Below are 12819 nucleotides of genomic sequence, written 5' to 3'. Positions count from 1 at the left end.
GAGAGCAGGAGTGGACCTGGTGAGACGTAGGAGGGGCCCGGACAGGAGTCAACCCACAGAGCCTAGTCCTTCCATGCGCCAGAATGGTACCTCCCAGTCCCGGCAGAGTAGTTCAGGAGGAACGGATTGTGTGGCCCTGGTTTTTCCCTAATGGGACTTATCGAGGGTAGCTACTGGGACGTAAGTCGGGACTTGATCACCCCGGCTGGGTCACCTGAGTGAGGGGTATGATGTTGGGAGACCCGAAACCCCGATGACCTTGGGATACATCACTGAGGATACGTCCCACCCAGGTGCATCCATTTATGTATGTATTTTGTTATCCTAGTTTTCTGAATGGAATGGATGTTTTTCTTATTTTTGTACTGTACAGAATGTGAATGTCACACCAGGTATTTCTGAAATAACCTTTCAAATGTGTTACGTGATGTGATGATAATAGACTCCTTTTGTCCTCAAATCAGGGTGCCCTAACTACGGAGGGGCAATCAGTTATCAAGCTTTGAGAATGTAGCCTATTGTAATATCCATAATACATTTAAAAAGAAACTGTCCACAACAATATTTAAAATGTAAAATACATTGAATAATTGGTTGCACCTCCTTAGGGTACTCTGATTTGAGGACACACCTCTCCAAATGGAACCTGTGTTCTCCCCTATATAAGTGAGGTTCACTCTTCTGGATGTTGTCGATCCCTGAAGAAGACCTCTTTTGTTAGGTAGAAACCTAACATGGGTTTTTAATAATTTATTTAATTATTGATACATTACTTACTGCTGCATTGTGCGACCTATTCTTTCATTTGTATACTTTTGCACCGTGGTCAGCACCTCTGCACTATTGGAGTGCGCTCTTCGAGCTTGTTTTCTAACTACAGTAACATTATTCTTTCTTTGAAATGAGATGTAAAACATAATATAGCCTCTGGCTCTGAAGTGAATATAGCCTTTAATTGGAACAATCAGACAGACAGCGACATCTAACGGATATAAAGTGACGTACTCAATGGGCGGTTCTTGAACTAGGACCGTCACAGTGACGCCACTCACGCCGGATCCCGCGATGTTTGCGTCGGTATATATGCACTCTCCTCCCCTCTTCCGCTCTCTTTCATTCGGATTGGAGACAAAATGGTGAGCTTGTCGTAGATAAGGATAAGGATAGCCATCTACTTGTTATCTAAACCATCCTCTGTGTATTCATGCTTCTTATGATTTTTAAGTATTCATGCTTAGGAGTTTAACACGCCTGTGTAGATATTGATGCCACGAACATTTGAAGTTGCATATATTTTCCTATTAATCTTGTCTAGCCCTACTCTGGTCTAGCCATACCGGCTATTCAGAGGTTTAAAATGGCTGCTAGTTGTCGGTTTAATTAGAGTTATCTACAGCTAGTCACAAGAGATGTATTGTTTGAAAATCAACATTTGGCGTAATGAAAGTCACGACCCAGTAGCCCAGTAGGCCTGCTAATGCTAACGTCAGGCTGAATGGCGTCTCTAGTCTCTACACGAGGCTGCTGCGGATATTTGACAGTGCAGTAGTGACAACAAGAACTGTTTAACTGTTGACTGAATGGTAGCTGTTGACTAATGTCATAATGGATGTGTGGGCCATTGGATTGTTAAAGGCACCGCCACGTGTGCTCCCCGCCCGACCCACGAGCCTTGTTGCTAACCACTGGTCTTGTCCACTCTCCACAGTCCCACCGTAAGTTCTCAGCTCCACGACACGGATCCTTGGGCTTCTTGCCCCGGAAGAGGTGCAAGCGTCACCGGGGCAAGGTCAAGAGCTTCCCCAAGGATGACGCCAGCAAGCCCGTCCACCTGACCGCCTTCCTTGGCTACAAGGCTGGCATGACCCACATTGTCCGTGAGGTCGACAGACCTGGGTCAAGTGAGTGCAGGACTGTTGTGTCCACAGCTTTTACTTTAAACGTGATGCAGTAAATGTGATGAGGTAGCTGAAGTAAAAATGTCTATAACATGGTAGTCTGTCTGTGATGAGGCTTCTCGACGGGCGGACTGAATGGGTTTATAGCCCTTGCTGAATGTCGACTAAGTACTGAGTTCAGTCTATCTTAATGGTTGAATTGAGGGTGCATTTCAGAACAAACTGATACGTGTATATGACTCAACACTATTGTGTTTTACAGAGGTGAACAAGAAGGAGGTGGTTGAGGCTGTGACCATAGTGGAGACTCCTCCCATGATGATGGTTGGTGTTGTGGGCTATGTTCAGACTCCCCGTGGCCTGCGCTCCTTCAAGACCATCTTCGCTGAGCACATCAGTGACGAGTGCAAGCGTCGCTTCTATAAGAACTGGTGAGTAAAATTTAACATTTCCCCCTCAAATACATTAAAGTAATACCTGAAGCAAATGTTAAGTATATTAACATTTCGGTGGCTCCTCGCTGCAGCTCCGCTCAGGTGCCTCGTGACCTGATGAGCTCCGGGCTCCTCTGGCCGGTGGAAAGTGCTTCTTAGAAACCGCGCCATGAGCCAAAACCTCCCGGTTTAAAAGCTGTGGCTGCCCTTCTCCTCCTCCCAAGGAGGAAAGGGTGAACAGCTGTGCATAGTGTTCTTCCTCTGGCCCACTGTGGCGTATGAAGGACCTGTGCCGACCTGTGCTTCTCTCTTGTATACTGCGGTCGCGCTGCATGCTCATAGGTACAAGTCCAAGAAGAAGGCCTTCACCAAGTACTGCAAAAAGTGGCAGGATGATGACGGCAAGAAGCAGCTGGAGAAGGACTTTGCATCCATGAAGAAGTACTGCCAGGTCATCCGTGTCCTAGCCCACACTCAGGTTTGTGTTTTGAAGATTTACCTTAAGGCGTAATGTCCCCCTTGTGTGTATGTGATGAGACCATGGAAACTGCGTCAGGCATGGCGCCCGAACCGCATGAGGACACTTTCTACTGCCTTCCTTCTGACACCACAAGTATTTGTATTTACAGAGAGCGGTGACATTTTTATGCAACATGTATTTATTGACTGTGTTTTGATCAATGCAGATGCGCCTACTGCCCCATAGGCAGAAGAAGTCTCACCTCATGGAGGTGCAGCTCAACGGCGGCTCCATCGCTGACAAGGTTGACTGGGCTCGTGAGAAGCTGGAACAGGCCGTGCCAATCAACACAGTCTTCACACAGGACGAGATGATTGATGTCATTGGAGTCACAAAGGGTCACGGATACAAGGGTATGACATGATTATCCTCAAGCATAATCTTTGCACTCGTGCCTCCCTAGGCCTGCACCATTCTTAAATATGGGAATCATGAGCTCTTATTGCATTGTCGATGGCCATTTACTTAAACATGATGCAGTAAATGGGAGTGAATACCTGAGAGGTAGCTGAAGTTATGCCTTCTATAACATGGTAGTCTGTCTGTGATGAGGCTTCTCGACGGGCGGACTGAATGGGTTTATAGCCCTTGCTGAATGTCGAGTACTGAGTGCAGTCTATCTTGGCATTTGAGGATGCATGTATGACTCGAAGTTCTATGTTTGTGAAGACTTGACGTTTGCTTTTACCTCTGCTTTGTAGGTGTTACCAGCCGTTGGCACACAAAAAAGCTTCCTCGCAAGACTCATCGTGGTCTGCGCAAGGTTGCCTGTATCGGTGCATGGCATCCTGCTCGTGTGGCCTTCTCTGTGGCCCGTGCTGGTCAGAAGGGCTACCACCACCGCACAGAAATCAACAAGAAGGTGGGTAACTCCATTCGTCATAGTGTTTGAGATTCTAAATTGCACTTGCCGTATGAGAGTCGTAAGGCGTTAACCACCTCTTCTTTGTAGATCTACAAGATCGGCCAGGGCTACCACACCAAGGATGGAAAGGTTGTGAAGAACAATGCCTCTACAGAGTATGATCTGTCCAATAAGAGCATCAACCCCATGGTGAGTGTGCATTAGTGTCGGCAAGTATATAGCATTCATGTAAAATTGTTTCATAAAATGTTGGCATAGTTAGTACTGTTCTATTATTTATAGACATCTAGTATCATATTTCAGATACATTCAACCCCTGCACTGTACGTAACCTGGTTCACACCCCATTATGAACTTGGGTTCCATTCCAGTTGCTAGATTGAACTTCAGTGAGGCAGGGGAGCAGTGCCCTTTTGTGCTAGCTCCCTGTTCACTCTCTGGGAACAACTCTGTATAATGTATGTAATATTATATTTTTGAGTGGTTCAACCACTCCTACAACGTCCATGTACACCGGGGGGAGAGAGAGGGGAGTTGCACCACACGGGTGTGATATTTATTTTTTATTTTTCTCAGGGAGGCTTTGTCCATTATGGAGAGGTGACCAACGACTTCATCATGCTGAAGGGCTGTGTGATCGGGACCAAAAAGAGGGTGCTTACTCTGCGCAAGGTGAGATCAGATGCAAGCACATTTTGAGTGGACAATTTTAACTTTGACATCTGTCTAGCCATGCACTGAAATGTGCCAGCAGTCCATCCATGTAAAATTGTTTCATAAAATCATGGCATAGCCAGTACTGTTCTATTTTATTTATAGAAATCTAGTATCATATTTCAGATGCATTCAACCCCTGCACTGTACGTAACCTGGTTCACACCCCATTATGAACTTGGGTTCCATTCCAGTTGCTAGATTAAACTCCAGTGAGGCAGGGGAGCAGTGCCCTTTTGTGCTAGCTCCCTGTTCACTCTCTGGGAACAAACTCTTGGTGCAGAAACCCAGAGGATCTAAGTTAACTACCCTTTGGCTTGAACTACTTCTGCTGGGTAAATGCATTATAAAGAAATGTTTTATCCCCCACCTCCCCCTTTCAGTCTCTGCTAGTGCAGACGAGCCGTCGTGCCCTGGAGAAGATCGACCTAAAGTTCATTGATACCACTTCCAAATTTGGACATGGTCGCTTCCAAACTGCAGAGGAGAAGAAGGCGTTTATGGTAAGACATGTCTCATTGCACTACAGCAGCTTTCAAGACCTGACTCGTTTCCACTGCATAGTACTAGCTCAACTTCATATTTTTGGGGGCTTTTCTGTTGTGGAGAGTGCCTCGTACTTATTGCCTCCAGCTCAGAGGTTCCATCGGTGAGCTAAGGTCACGCTAAAAGGTCTGCACACTACTTTTCGTCACTGGCTTCAACAACTGACTGCTTAACTGCATGATATGTGAATATTGTTCTCGTCTTTTCCAATAAATATTTAAAAATAAAATAGACGGCCAACTAGTACTGCACGGTTCTTCACAAAATGTAATTGCATAAGTGTCTGCAGTCCATCCATGTAAAATTGTTTCTTAATATCATTGCATAGCCAGTACTGTTCTATTTTATTTATCTAGTATCATATTTCAGATACATTCAACCCCTGCACTGTTCGAAACCTGGTTCACACCCCATTATGAACTTTGGTTCCATTCCAGTTGCTAGATTAAACTTCAGTGAGGCAGGGGAGCAGTGCCCTTTTGTGCTAGCTCCCTGTTCACTCTCTGGGAACACACCTCTTGACCGACTCGGTCAATTGCAAATATTATGTCTGTGCATGGACTGACTGACTTTTCTCTCTACAGGGACCACTCAAGAAGGACCGCTTGGTCAAGGAAGAGACTGCTTGAAGCCCCTGTCCTTTTGTGCTGGTTTGATGTAATCATGCAGTACACCTCTTGATTAAAAAAAGAAACTTACAAAGACTGTTTTGCTTATTTTTTTCAAATCAATTTGACGAGTTGTGTACAAATCAATTTACCGGTAGATGGGTGGTCAGGAATATGACTCAGGATGACATCTTGTGGCTGACTCAAACCATGTGATTGTAGATGGAAATGGTAGTTTGGTCAGTAAGACTCAGTATTAAGTAACCTTGTAGTCAGCAATATTGGGAGTGCTGCAAATGACAGCTTGGTCAATAATTAATTCAGCAGGGGTACTTCATTGGTGCTGTTGTAGAAGGCATTTAAAAGTGTTTGGGTAGCTTGACATTGAGAGCAATATTGGGCATAAAGGTTTTTTCCATTCTCAGAATGGCTATAGTCTTAAATGCATTTAACATGATGTTTCTAAATCCAAAATTCATGTGTTTAAAGTGGCCACATGCATTCCTTTAAGCTGGCCATGTGTCCTTGAGGATTTGGCTGACGTGAGAATACTTAATCACTCACTGTACAGTAATAAGTAACCCCCTGACTCATCATTGCCAAAATATTAGTATCCACTTCAGCAGGTAATGAGAGAAACCCTGAGAGGGGTCACAAGAGCCATTCGATGTCTCTCAAAATGCCTTTGCAAGACAACTGCATAATATTCTGCAATCTTTGCAGAAAAGTGGATTTTCATGAACACTTTCAAGGTCTCTCACTTACCATTAACCCAAATGCCTCAGAATCTCGGACAGTTCTCCAAGCAGCATTTTTGAGATTTTCTGTCTATCCCCATTCCCCAACCAAAGCAGTTCCAGAAGTGAGGAAAGAAAAGGGCCTCAATGGGACTATAGAATGATGCTTTATCCCATCCCCTGAATAAGTGGTGCAGTGTGCTGTCTAGTAAGACGGTGCACTGCTGCACAATACTGTGGGAGATATCTATTGGGTTTCAATGTAGAATGATTATGCAATTGAGTACGTTTTTTAATGGCCACTTAACCCCTTTTGCAACCAGATCTTATTTTGAATCATTTTGGGGAGACAAACTTTTCTGGGGTTTTCTGTGATGTCATGGAAACTGAGTCTTACTGAGACAACATGTAGTCCAGGAAGGAAGTGAGACCAGTGTCCAGGAAAATGTTTCTTCTCTCTCAAACATTAAAATAAGATTTGGGTGAAGTGGCCCTTAAAGACTCATAGCGAGGGTTCACTGATGAAACGCCAGGCTACCTAAAGAGCAGACCAGCGTGCCCTCTAAACAACTGCCTGAAGAAGGCCATGTTTTGGTGCAAACATGTTGCTTGGTTTCTGTGAATAAAGGGATGAAATGTGTTTAGACTTAACTCACTTTGATTGTTTAAACATGTCTTATCAATTATCAGGAATTAATACATTGGGTTGGGGTTGCTTCAAGCATGGACTTTTCTGGGTTTATTACTGAAAACATTTGCAGCCCTGGTCTGGTTGTGTGACAACATTGTAGCATAAATCATGCATTAAAGTTAATCCATAGTATAGTGGCCTATATCCGTGGTTCCCAAAGTGGGGTCTGGGGACCCCCCAGGGGTCCTTGAGGGAGTTCCAGGGGGTCCCCAGCTAATTGGATAGTTAGGAACCAAATGGATCTTATGGAACTGTAATTGTGTGTGTGTGTGTGTGTGTGTGTGTGTTCATACAAATGGGTTCCATTTGTACACTCAGAGTTAAATTAACATTGATTTTACGATATAAATTGGGGGTCCCAGAGATAGAAATGCCATTAATGGGGGTACGTAGACTAATTCAGGGTCCTTGAAATGAAAATCGGTGAAAATCACTGTCAGAGCCATAGAAATCTTCTCTTATGGGGGTTCCTTGGCATATATCTTCTAATGGGGGTCTGCAGGCTACTGAGTATCAATTTGGGGGTCCTTGACATGTAAAAGTTTGGGAATCCCTGGCCTATATATATGGTGTTGCTTGCAGTTATCTGAGAAGAGTGGAGAAGAGCAGTTTTTTATTTGTACCCATGGAGGTGGCTCCATTATTTTATAATCTCCACTTTCTCCAAGCACGACTAATCCTAGCCCTGCAGCAGCATTTGTTTTCTACAGTATGTGGAATCCAAAATTACAAGAGTAATTGCTCCCACAATGCCATTTAGGGTCTGTATTTGCTGTTAAGGACGCCACACTTTTTTAAAAATGTGTCATTCTGCACCATTCCACTATATTAGTTATATTCTGCATACATTCAGGTGATCTCTCACTTCTAGTATTGCATGTCTATAGACTATGAGCATTCTTGTGTGCATGTGGACAAGATTGTGTGTGTGTGTGTGTGTGTGTGTGTGTGTGTGTGTGTGTTCATTGTTTCAAATGGTGTATCCTGCAGACCAGTGTCCATCAGTCCTGAGGTAGCAGCTGTTGCTAGTGGGATTGGAGCCAGGTAAGCAGGGTGCATGCTGGGAAAGCAGAGCGGTGGGCCAAGCATTTGATTTCTGTGTGTGTGAGCGTTAGAGAGAGAAAGAGAGGGAGGAGGCAAATGTGCCTATAGTATACTATACTGAATGAACGTGTGTTTGCTTTTGTATGTGAGCAGCAATGTGTGTGCATCCCCATGTGTTAGCCTGCATGAATGTGACCACACAGCAGTGTCTGTGCGTGGAGTGTGAGGAGTGTCCAGGTCTGGCAGTCTGGCAGAGAGTCAGTGCTGGGCTTCCCAGCTAAGTGAGGGAACTGACTGTGATGGTGTGTGGCACTCACTGGTGACTGATAGGGGGACAGACTGTCGGGGAGGAACACACACATTGATGGAGGCTTCAGTTGTAGCTACTAGCTACTGGGCCGATGGTGACAAAGGGTTATCCAGGGTTGGTTCCAGCAAGAGAGGAATTTACTTATTTAGAAACTGATAAAATGTACTACCCTTTGTGTAGTTTTATTTGATCTGGCTGAATAGTTTGCTGTCATGGCTTATATACCTAACTTGTTTGTCTGATGGTGACACACACACACACACACACACACACACACACACATGCACACAATTAGATCACACAACAAAGAAGTCCAGTTCCTCTGACTAGAATCAGATTAGAGTCAAGAGCACACGGTTTTGCTATTTTGGCTTGAATCGGCAACAATTTCTGCAGGCAATAATGTGTAAAAAGGACAGTGTATCTTGAGGCCTTGAAACCTAAAGTAGGCCCATACATTCTGGTAGGCCTATATGACGATGCCGCTCAGCAAAATACCTTTTATGGAGCGACACGGTCGGTCGTACATTACAAGCAAGTGTAAATGAGCCCTTTAGTGTTTGCCTGAGCATGCCAGACTGCAGCCTCCTGCACCCCTGCACTGTGGCATCAGTATTCCAAGCCCGTTCATGGACACAGCGTTCCTTGGGCTGACAGAGGGAGCCTGCATTCACTATCCCATCGCACCACCAGAGGGCAGAGCAGAGTGGGCCTTGTTCTTCACGCATCTCAGAGCAATTTGTGTTGTGTAGCGGCTACACTGTAGCCTACTTTACTTATTTTATCCCCCCCCCCCCCCCCCCACACACACACACCCCCCCCCTCCCCTTTTACTGCTGTGCTTTCTATTCAGGGTTAGATTTAAAAGCTTATAATTATTTCATGAAATAATTACCACAGAGTTTGCAGTTTTCTTGAATTCATGTCCCCCCCCCCTTCCGCTCCCTTTTTATAATCCGTATGTATTGTATCTCCTCTGATGGTGATGTGATTTGTTGACTCATTTTCCCTGGTCATGATATTCTCTCAGTGCTTGTAGCTCTGTAACTCTGCATGACCCAAAAATAACCTGGGGTCAGTGCTGTCAGCAACTCTGGTCAGCTGAGCACACCACACACTGCACTGAGTGCGCTCGCGTCGCGTGCAGGGACATGCACACGTGCATGCTTGTGTGTGTGTGTGTGTGTGTGTGTGTGCGCATGTGTGTGTGCATGCATACATCTATACTATAAGTGTATACTATTTAAAAGCATTAAAGCATCTTTGTTTTCGACTTATTAGTCAGTTAGATATTAGTAACTCTTTTTCCCCAGATTGGGTAGAGAGAGACATGTAGTGGAATTTAGCCCTGTGAGCAGATACTTCATCATTGTCGCACTGTCGCTTTTCAAATCAGTCATTTTCGGCATACTACAAGTATGAATTAGCCTCTTTTTTATCGTATTAAGTTGACTTTAACGGCAGAGACTTAAGGGGATGCGCCCGAGTCCCATGGGGGCAGTGCTCTGTCCTGGGATGCTGCTGGCTGGTAAAAGTCAAAGAAAGGTCATTGTGGGTTTGATGTGGGGTTATGTAACCTTGCAGACACAAAGCCGTGCTAAGCAGTGAGTGTTGCTCTTAGTATTCCCAGCCAGGAGGGGACAGTATGTTCCTCGGGCCTCCTCTCCTCAAAGCCCCCCGCCCCATCCCACCCCTCCATGCATGCACGCACACAGTGCCACACACACACAATCACATGCACATGCACACGCACACACAAACATACACATTATACATACCACCACCACCTCCTCTCCTCCTCCACTCCCCTTGATCACAGCACTGCAGAGAGACATGCCGGGCACTTTGATCAACACACCAGGAATGAGAGAGAAAGAGAGAGATGCTGGAGAACAGGGACATGGTGTGGTTAATCCATCCCATCTTTCTGCACATTTAATTCCAGGTATTGAGGAGAAAGAAGAAGGGACAAGAGAAAATAGGGGTGGTCTGGACGCGCGCACGCGTGCACGCACACACAATTAGAACGTGAGAAGAGATTTCCCCTGTCCCCATATCTCTCCTCTTTGTTCCATTTCACAAATGACACTGGGTACCCTGCAGCGACAGAACGAATGGAAATCCAGCCTTGATGCAAACTGGGGCCCTGCTCTGCTCCGGCTGCAAACGGCGCTGTGCTGCAGCTTTCAGCCAAGCAAGCGTTAGCATAGCACTGAGCTCAACCCCCCCCCCCCCCCCCCCCCCTAACCCTCCGTGACGTCACCAAGGAGCATCCAACTCTGTTAGACGGCCAAGAAAAGTCTTGGACTTTTCAAGGGCGCGTGCCTCACTACAACTATATGGGCTCTATAGCTGGCTTCCACTAGCACTCTCCTCAGGGTTTGAAGGCAGGGGAGTGTGGAGGAGGCCTGCAAGGACCAGGGCTCTCCATCTAATAGCCCAGTGGTTTTCAACCAGTGGTCCGGGGACCACCAGTGGCCCTTGAGGGGGTTCCAGGTGGTCCCCAGCTAAATGATGGAGAGTTGGTAACCAAATGGACCCTTATAGATCTTTAACTATTGAGAGCGTAAAATGAAACCAAATGGACCCTTATGGGTCCATTTGTTTTCATTTGACACTATCAAGAGTTAAGCTATTAAAACATCTGCATTATCGGTACTTAATTTACAAGAAGTCTACACAATTACAGAATGTAGAAGAATTGTTATCTGTTGTCTCTCCTATGCTACCAACATCAATTTGGAAAGAATTGTGGACAAAATGTTATCCAACGACAACAAAATATTCTTTAGTTTTGGTTCTAAGAGGCTAAATGTCATCAAATGGTGGTCCGTGGCTCAAATACCAAATAAATAAATGGTCTTTGATGTGAAAAAGGTTGAAAACCACTGTCATGCCTGTCTGCTCGATCCATCTGTCAGGCAGATAACTGCAACACAGCTAAATGTGACTTGCACGGTTGCACCACATCATTAGATCATAATCACTGTTTTTATACATCCAAATGGTAGATTTGCCTATTTCAAAGTAAACTAGACTGCATCATACTGTTGCAATGCATATAGTTCTTGGAATATCACTGATAGTGGACACTGGCAATTTTTTTTTTTAATGCAATTGTTATGTCATGCAGACTATTGGCCCTATCTTTTGTACCTTACCCTTTTTTCATGTTTTTTTGTGTGGGATAGACAGTAGGCTGACAGGAAATGGGGAGAGAGATTGGGGGGGTGTGACATGCAATATAAAGGCCGTCGGGAACCCGCAGCACACTGCCAGACTGGATTACCAGCCGCAGGCAAGCTGCCACAGCCCAGGCCTGCGCCTTACCCTTTATCCCTAAACTTCTTTGCCATATTTTATTATCTCATCTACATCGACACGTTGTGAGCTTGTAGATTGGCTATTTGAACTATTTTAAAATGTTTTTCAAAATCGTAAATAATGGCAAATAAGTTTAGGGATATGCAGGGCTTAACGTTTTCAGTCCTGGGGACTGATTTCAGTCCTGAGGATTTCATAGGGGTCATTTAATGAGATCTGTGCAGATTTATAGATTTATAGCTCTGATCCATAGCTCTAATGCATTTCATTTAGAGCTATGTTACTCTCAACTTCCGCCGCTCGCATGAATGCAGACCAGCCTCTCCTCTTTAGCGTAAATAAAAATAACGTTTTTGCTACTCACCAAAACAAAGGCAGGTTGTGTCATTAGAAAGCCCACTTTCCTTAGTGGACGCACTCTGAGCCGGTGAGCCCCCCACCACACGTATAAACTGTACTTTTTGGCCAAAAAGGGATTTTGTTTCCACCGGGAAAAAATACTTTTAGTTACACCACTGTGCCTTCTACCGATATTGGAAGGAAGGAGGGAGGTCCGCACACTGTTATGAGCTCCAATTCTTTATTTTTTCTTTAAATAAATAAAGAATTGGAGCTCATAACAGTGTGCGGACCTCCCTCCTTCCTTCCAATGTACGTATACTTGGTCCAGCACCTGTAGAATACAAGAAGATGTGCGTGCTTCCCTCCTGGCTCTGATTTCTACCGATATTGCCCAGAGAATTGCCTCAGAGAATATTTTTCCTCTGGTGAAAAGAAATCCCTTTCTCAGAGTGCGTCCACTAAGGAAAGTAGGCTTTCTAATGACACAACCCGCCTTTGTTTTGGTGAGTAGCAAAAACATTTTTTATTTATGCTAAAGAGGAGAGGCTGGTCTGCATTCATGCGAGCGGCGGAAGTTGAGAGTAACATAGCTGATAGCTCTAAATGCAACGCATTAGAGCTATGGATCAGAGATAAGTGGTTCCTAAACTCTTCAGTCCGTGAAGCAAAACAGAAATTAGATATTCGCCCGGGACCCAAATAGCAGATCTACAAAGATCACGTTGTGAGCTTGTAGGTTGGCTATATTCACTACTTCTTAATTTCTAATTTATGAATTTCTTTATA

General features: G+C 44.8%; 1 protein-coding gene across 1 annotated transcript; it reads left to right on the top strand.

Annotated features, from left to right (window-relative positions):
* Positions 1–1091: 1091 nt before the first annotated feature.
* On the top strand, positions 1092–5679 carry rpl3 (ribosomal protein L3). Its single transcript, XM_083780646.1, has 10 exons — positions 1092–1136; positions 1709–1901; positions 2161–2329; positions 2675–2810; positions 3019–3205; positions 3554–3714; positions 3805–3906; positions 4294–4389; positions 4815–4934; positions 5562–5679. The coding sequence occupies exons 1-10, from the start codon at positions 1134–1136 to the stop codon at positions 5604–5606; spliced, it is 1212 nt and encodes a 403-aa protein (XP_083636772.1). The 5' UTR covers positions 1092–1133; the 3' UTR covers positions 5607–5679.
* Positions 5680–12819: the final 7140 nt, after the last annotated feature.

The sequence above is a fragment of the Protomyctophum parallelum genome (genome assembly GCF_964188405.1).
Source record: "Protomyctophum parallelum genome assembly, chromosome: 13".
Taxonomy (NCBI): domain Eukaryota; kingdom Metazoa; phylum Chordata; class Actinopteri; order Myctophiformes; family Myctophidae; genus Protomyctophum; species Protomyctophum parallelum.
Note: the sequence above shows the minus strand (reverse complement) of the source record. Positions and strands in the feature narration are given on the sequence as shown.

Bases quoted from the DNA above. Each gene is read 5' to 3' on its own strand.
- rpl3 (XM_083780646.1), top strand. The intron at 3,907-4,293 runs GTGAGTGTGCAT...TATTTTTCTCAG, and splicing joins ATAAGAGCATCAACCCCATG to GGAGGCTTTGTCCATTATGG. The intron at 4,390-4,814 runs GTGAGATCAGAT...TCCCCCTTTCAG, and splicing joins GGGTGCTTACTCTGCGCAAG to TCTCTGCTAGTGCAGACGAG.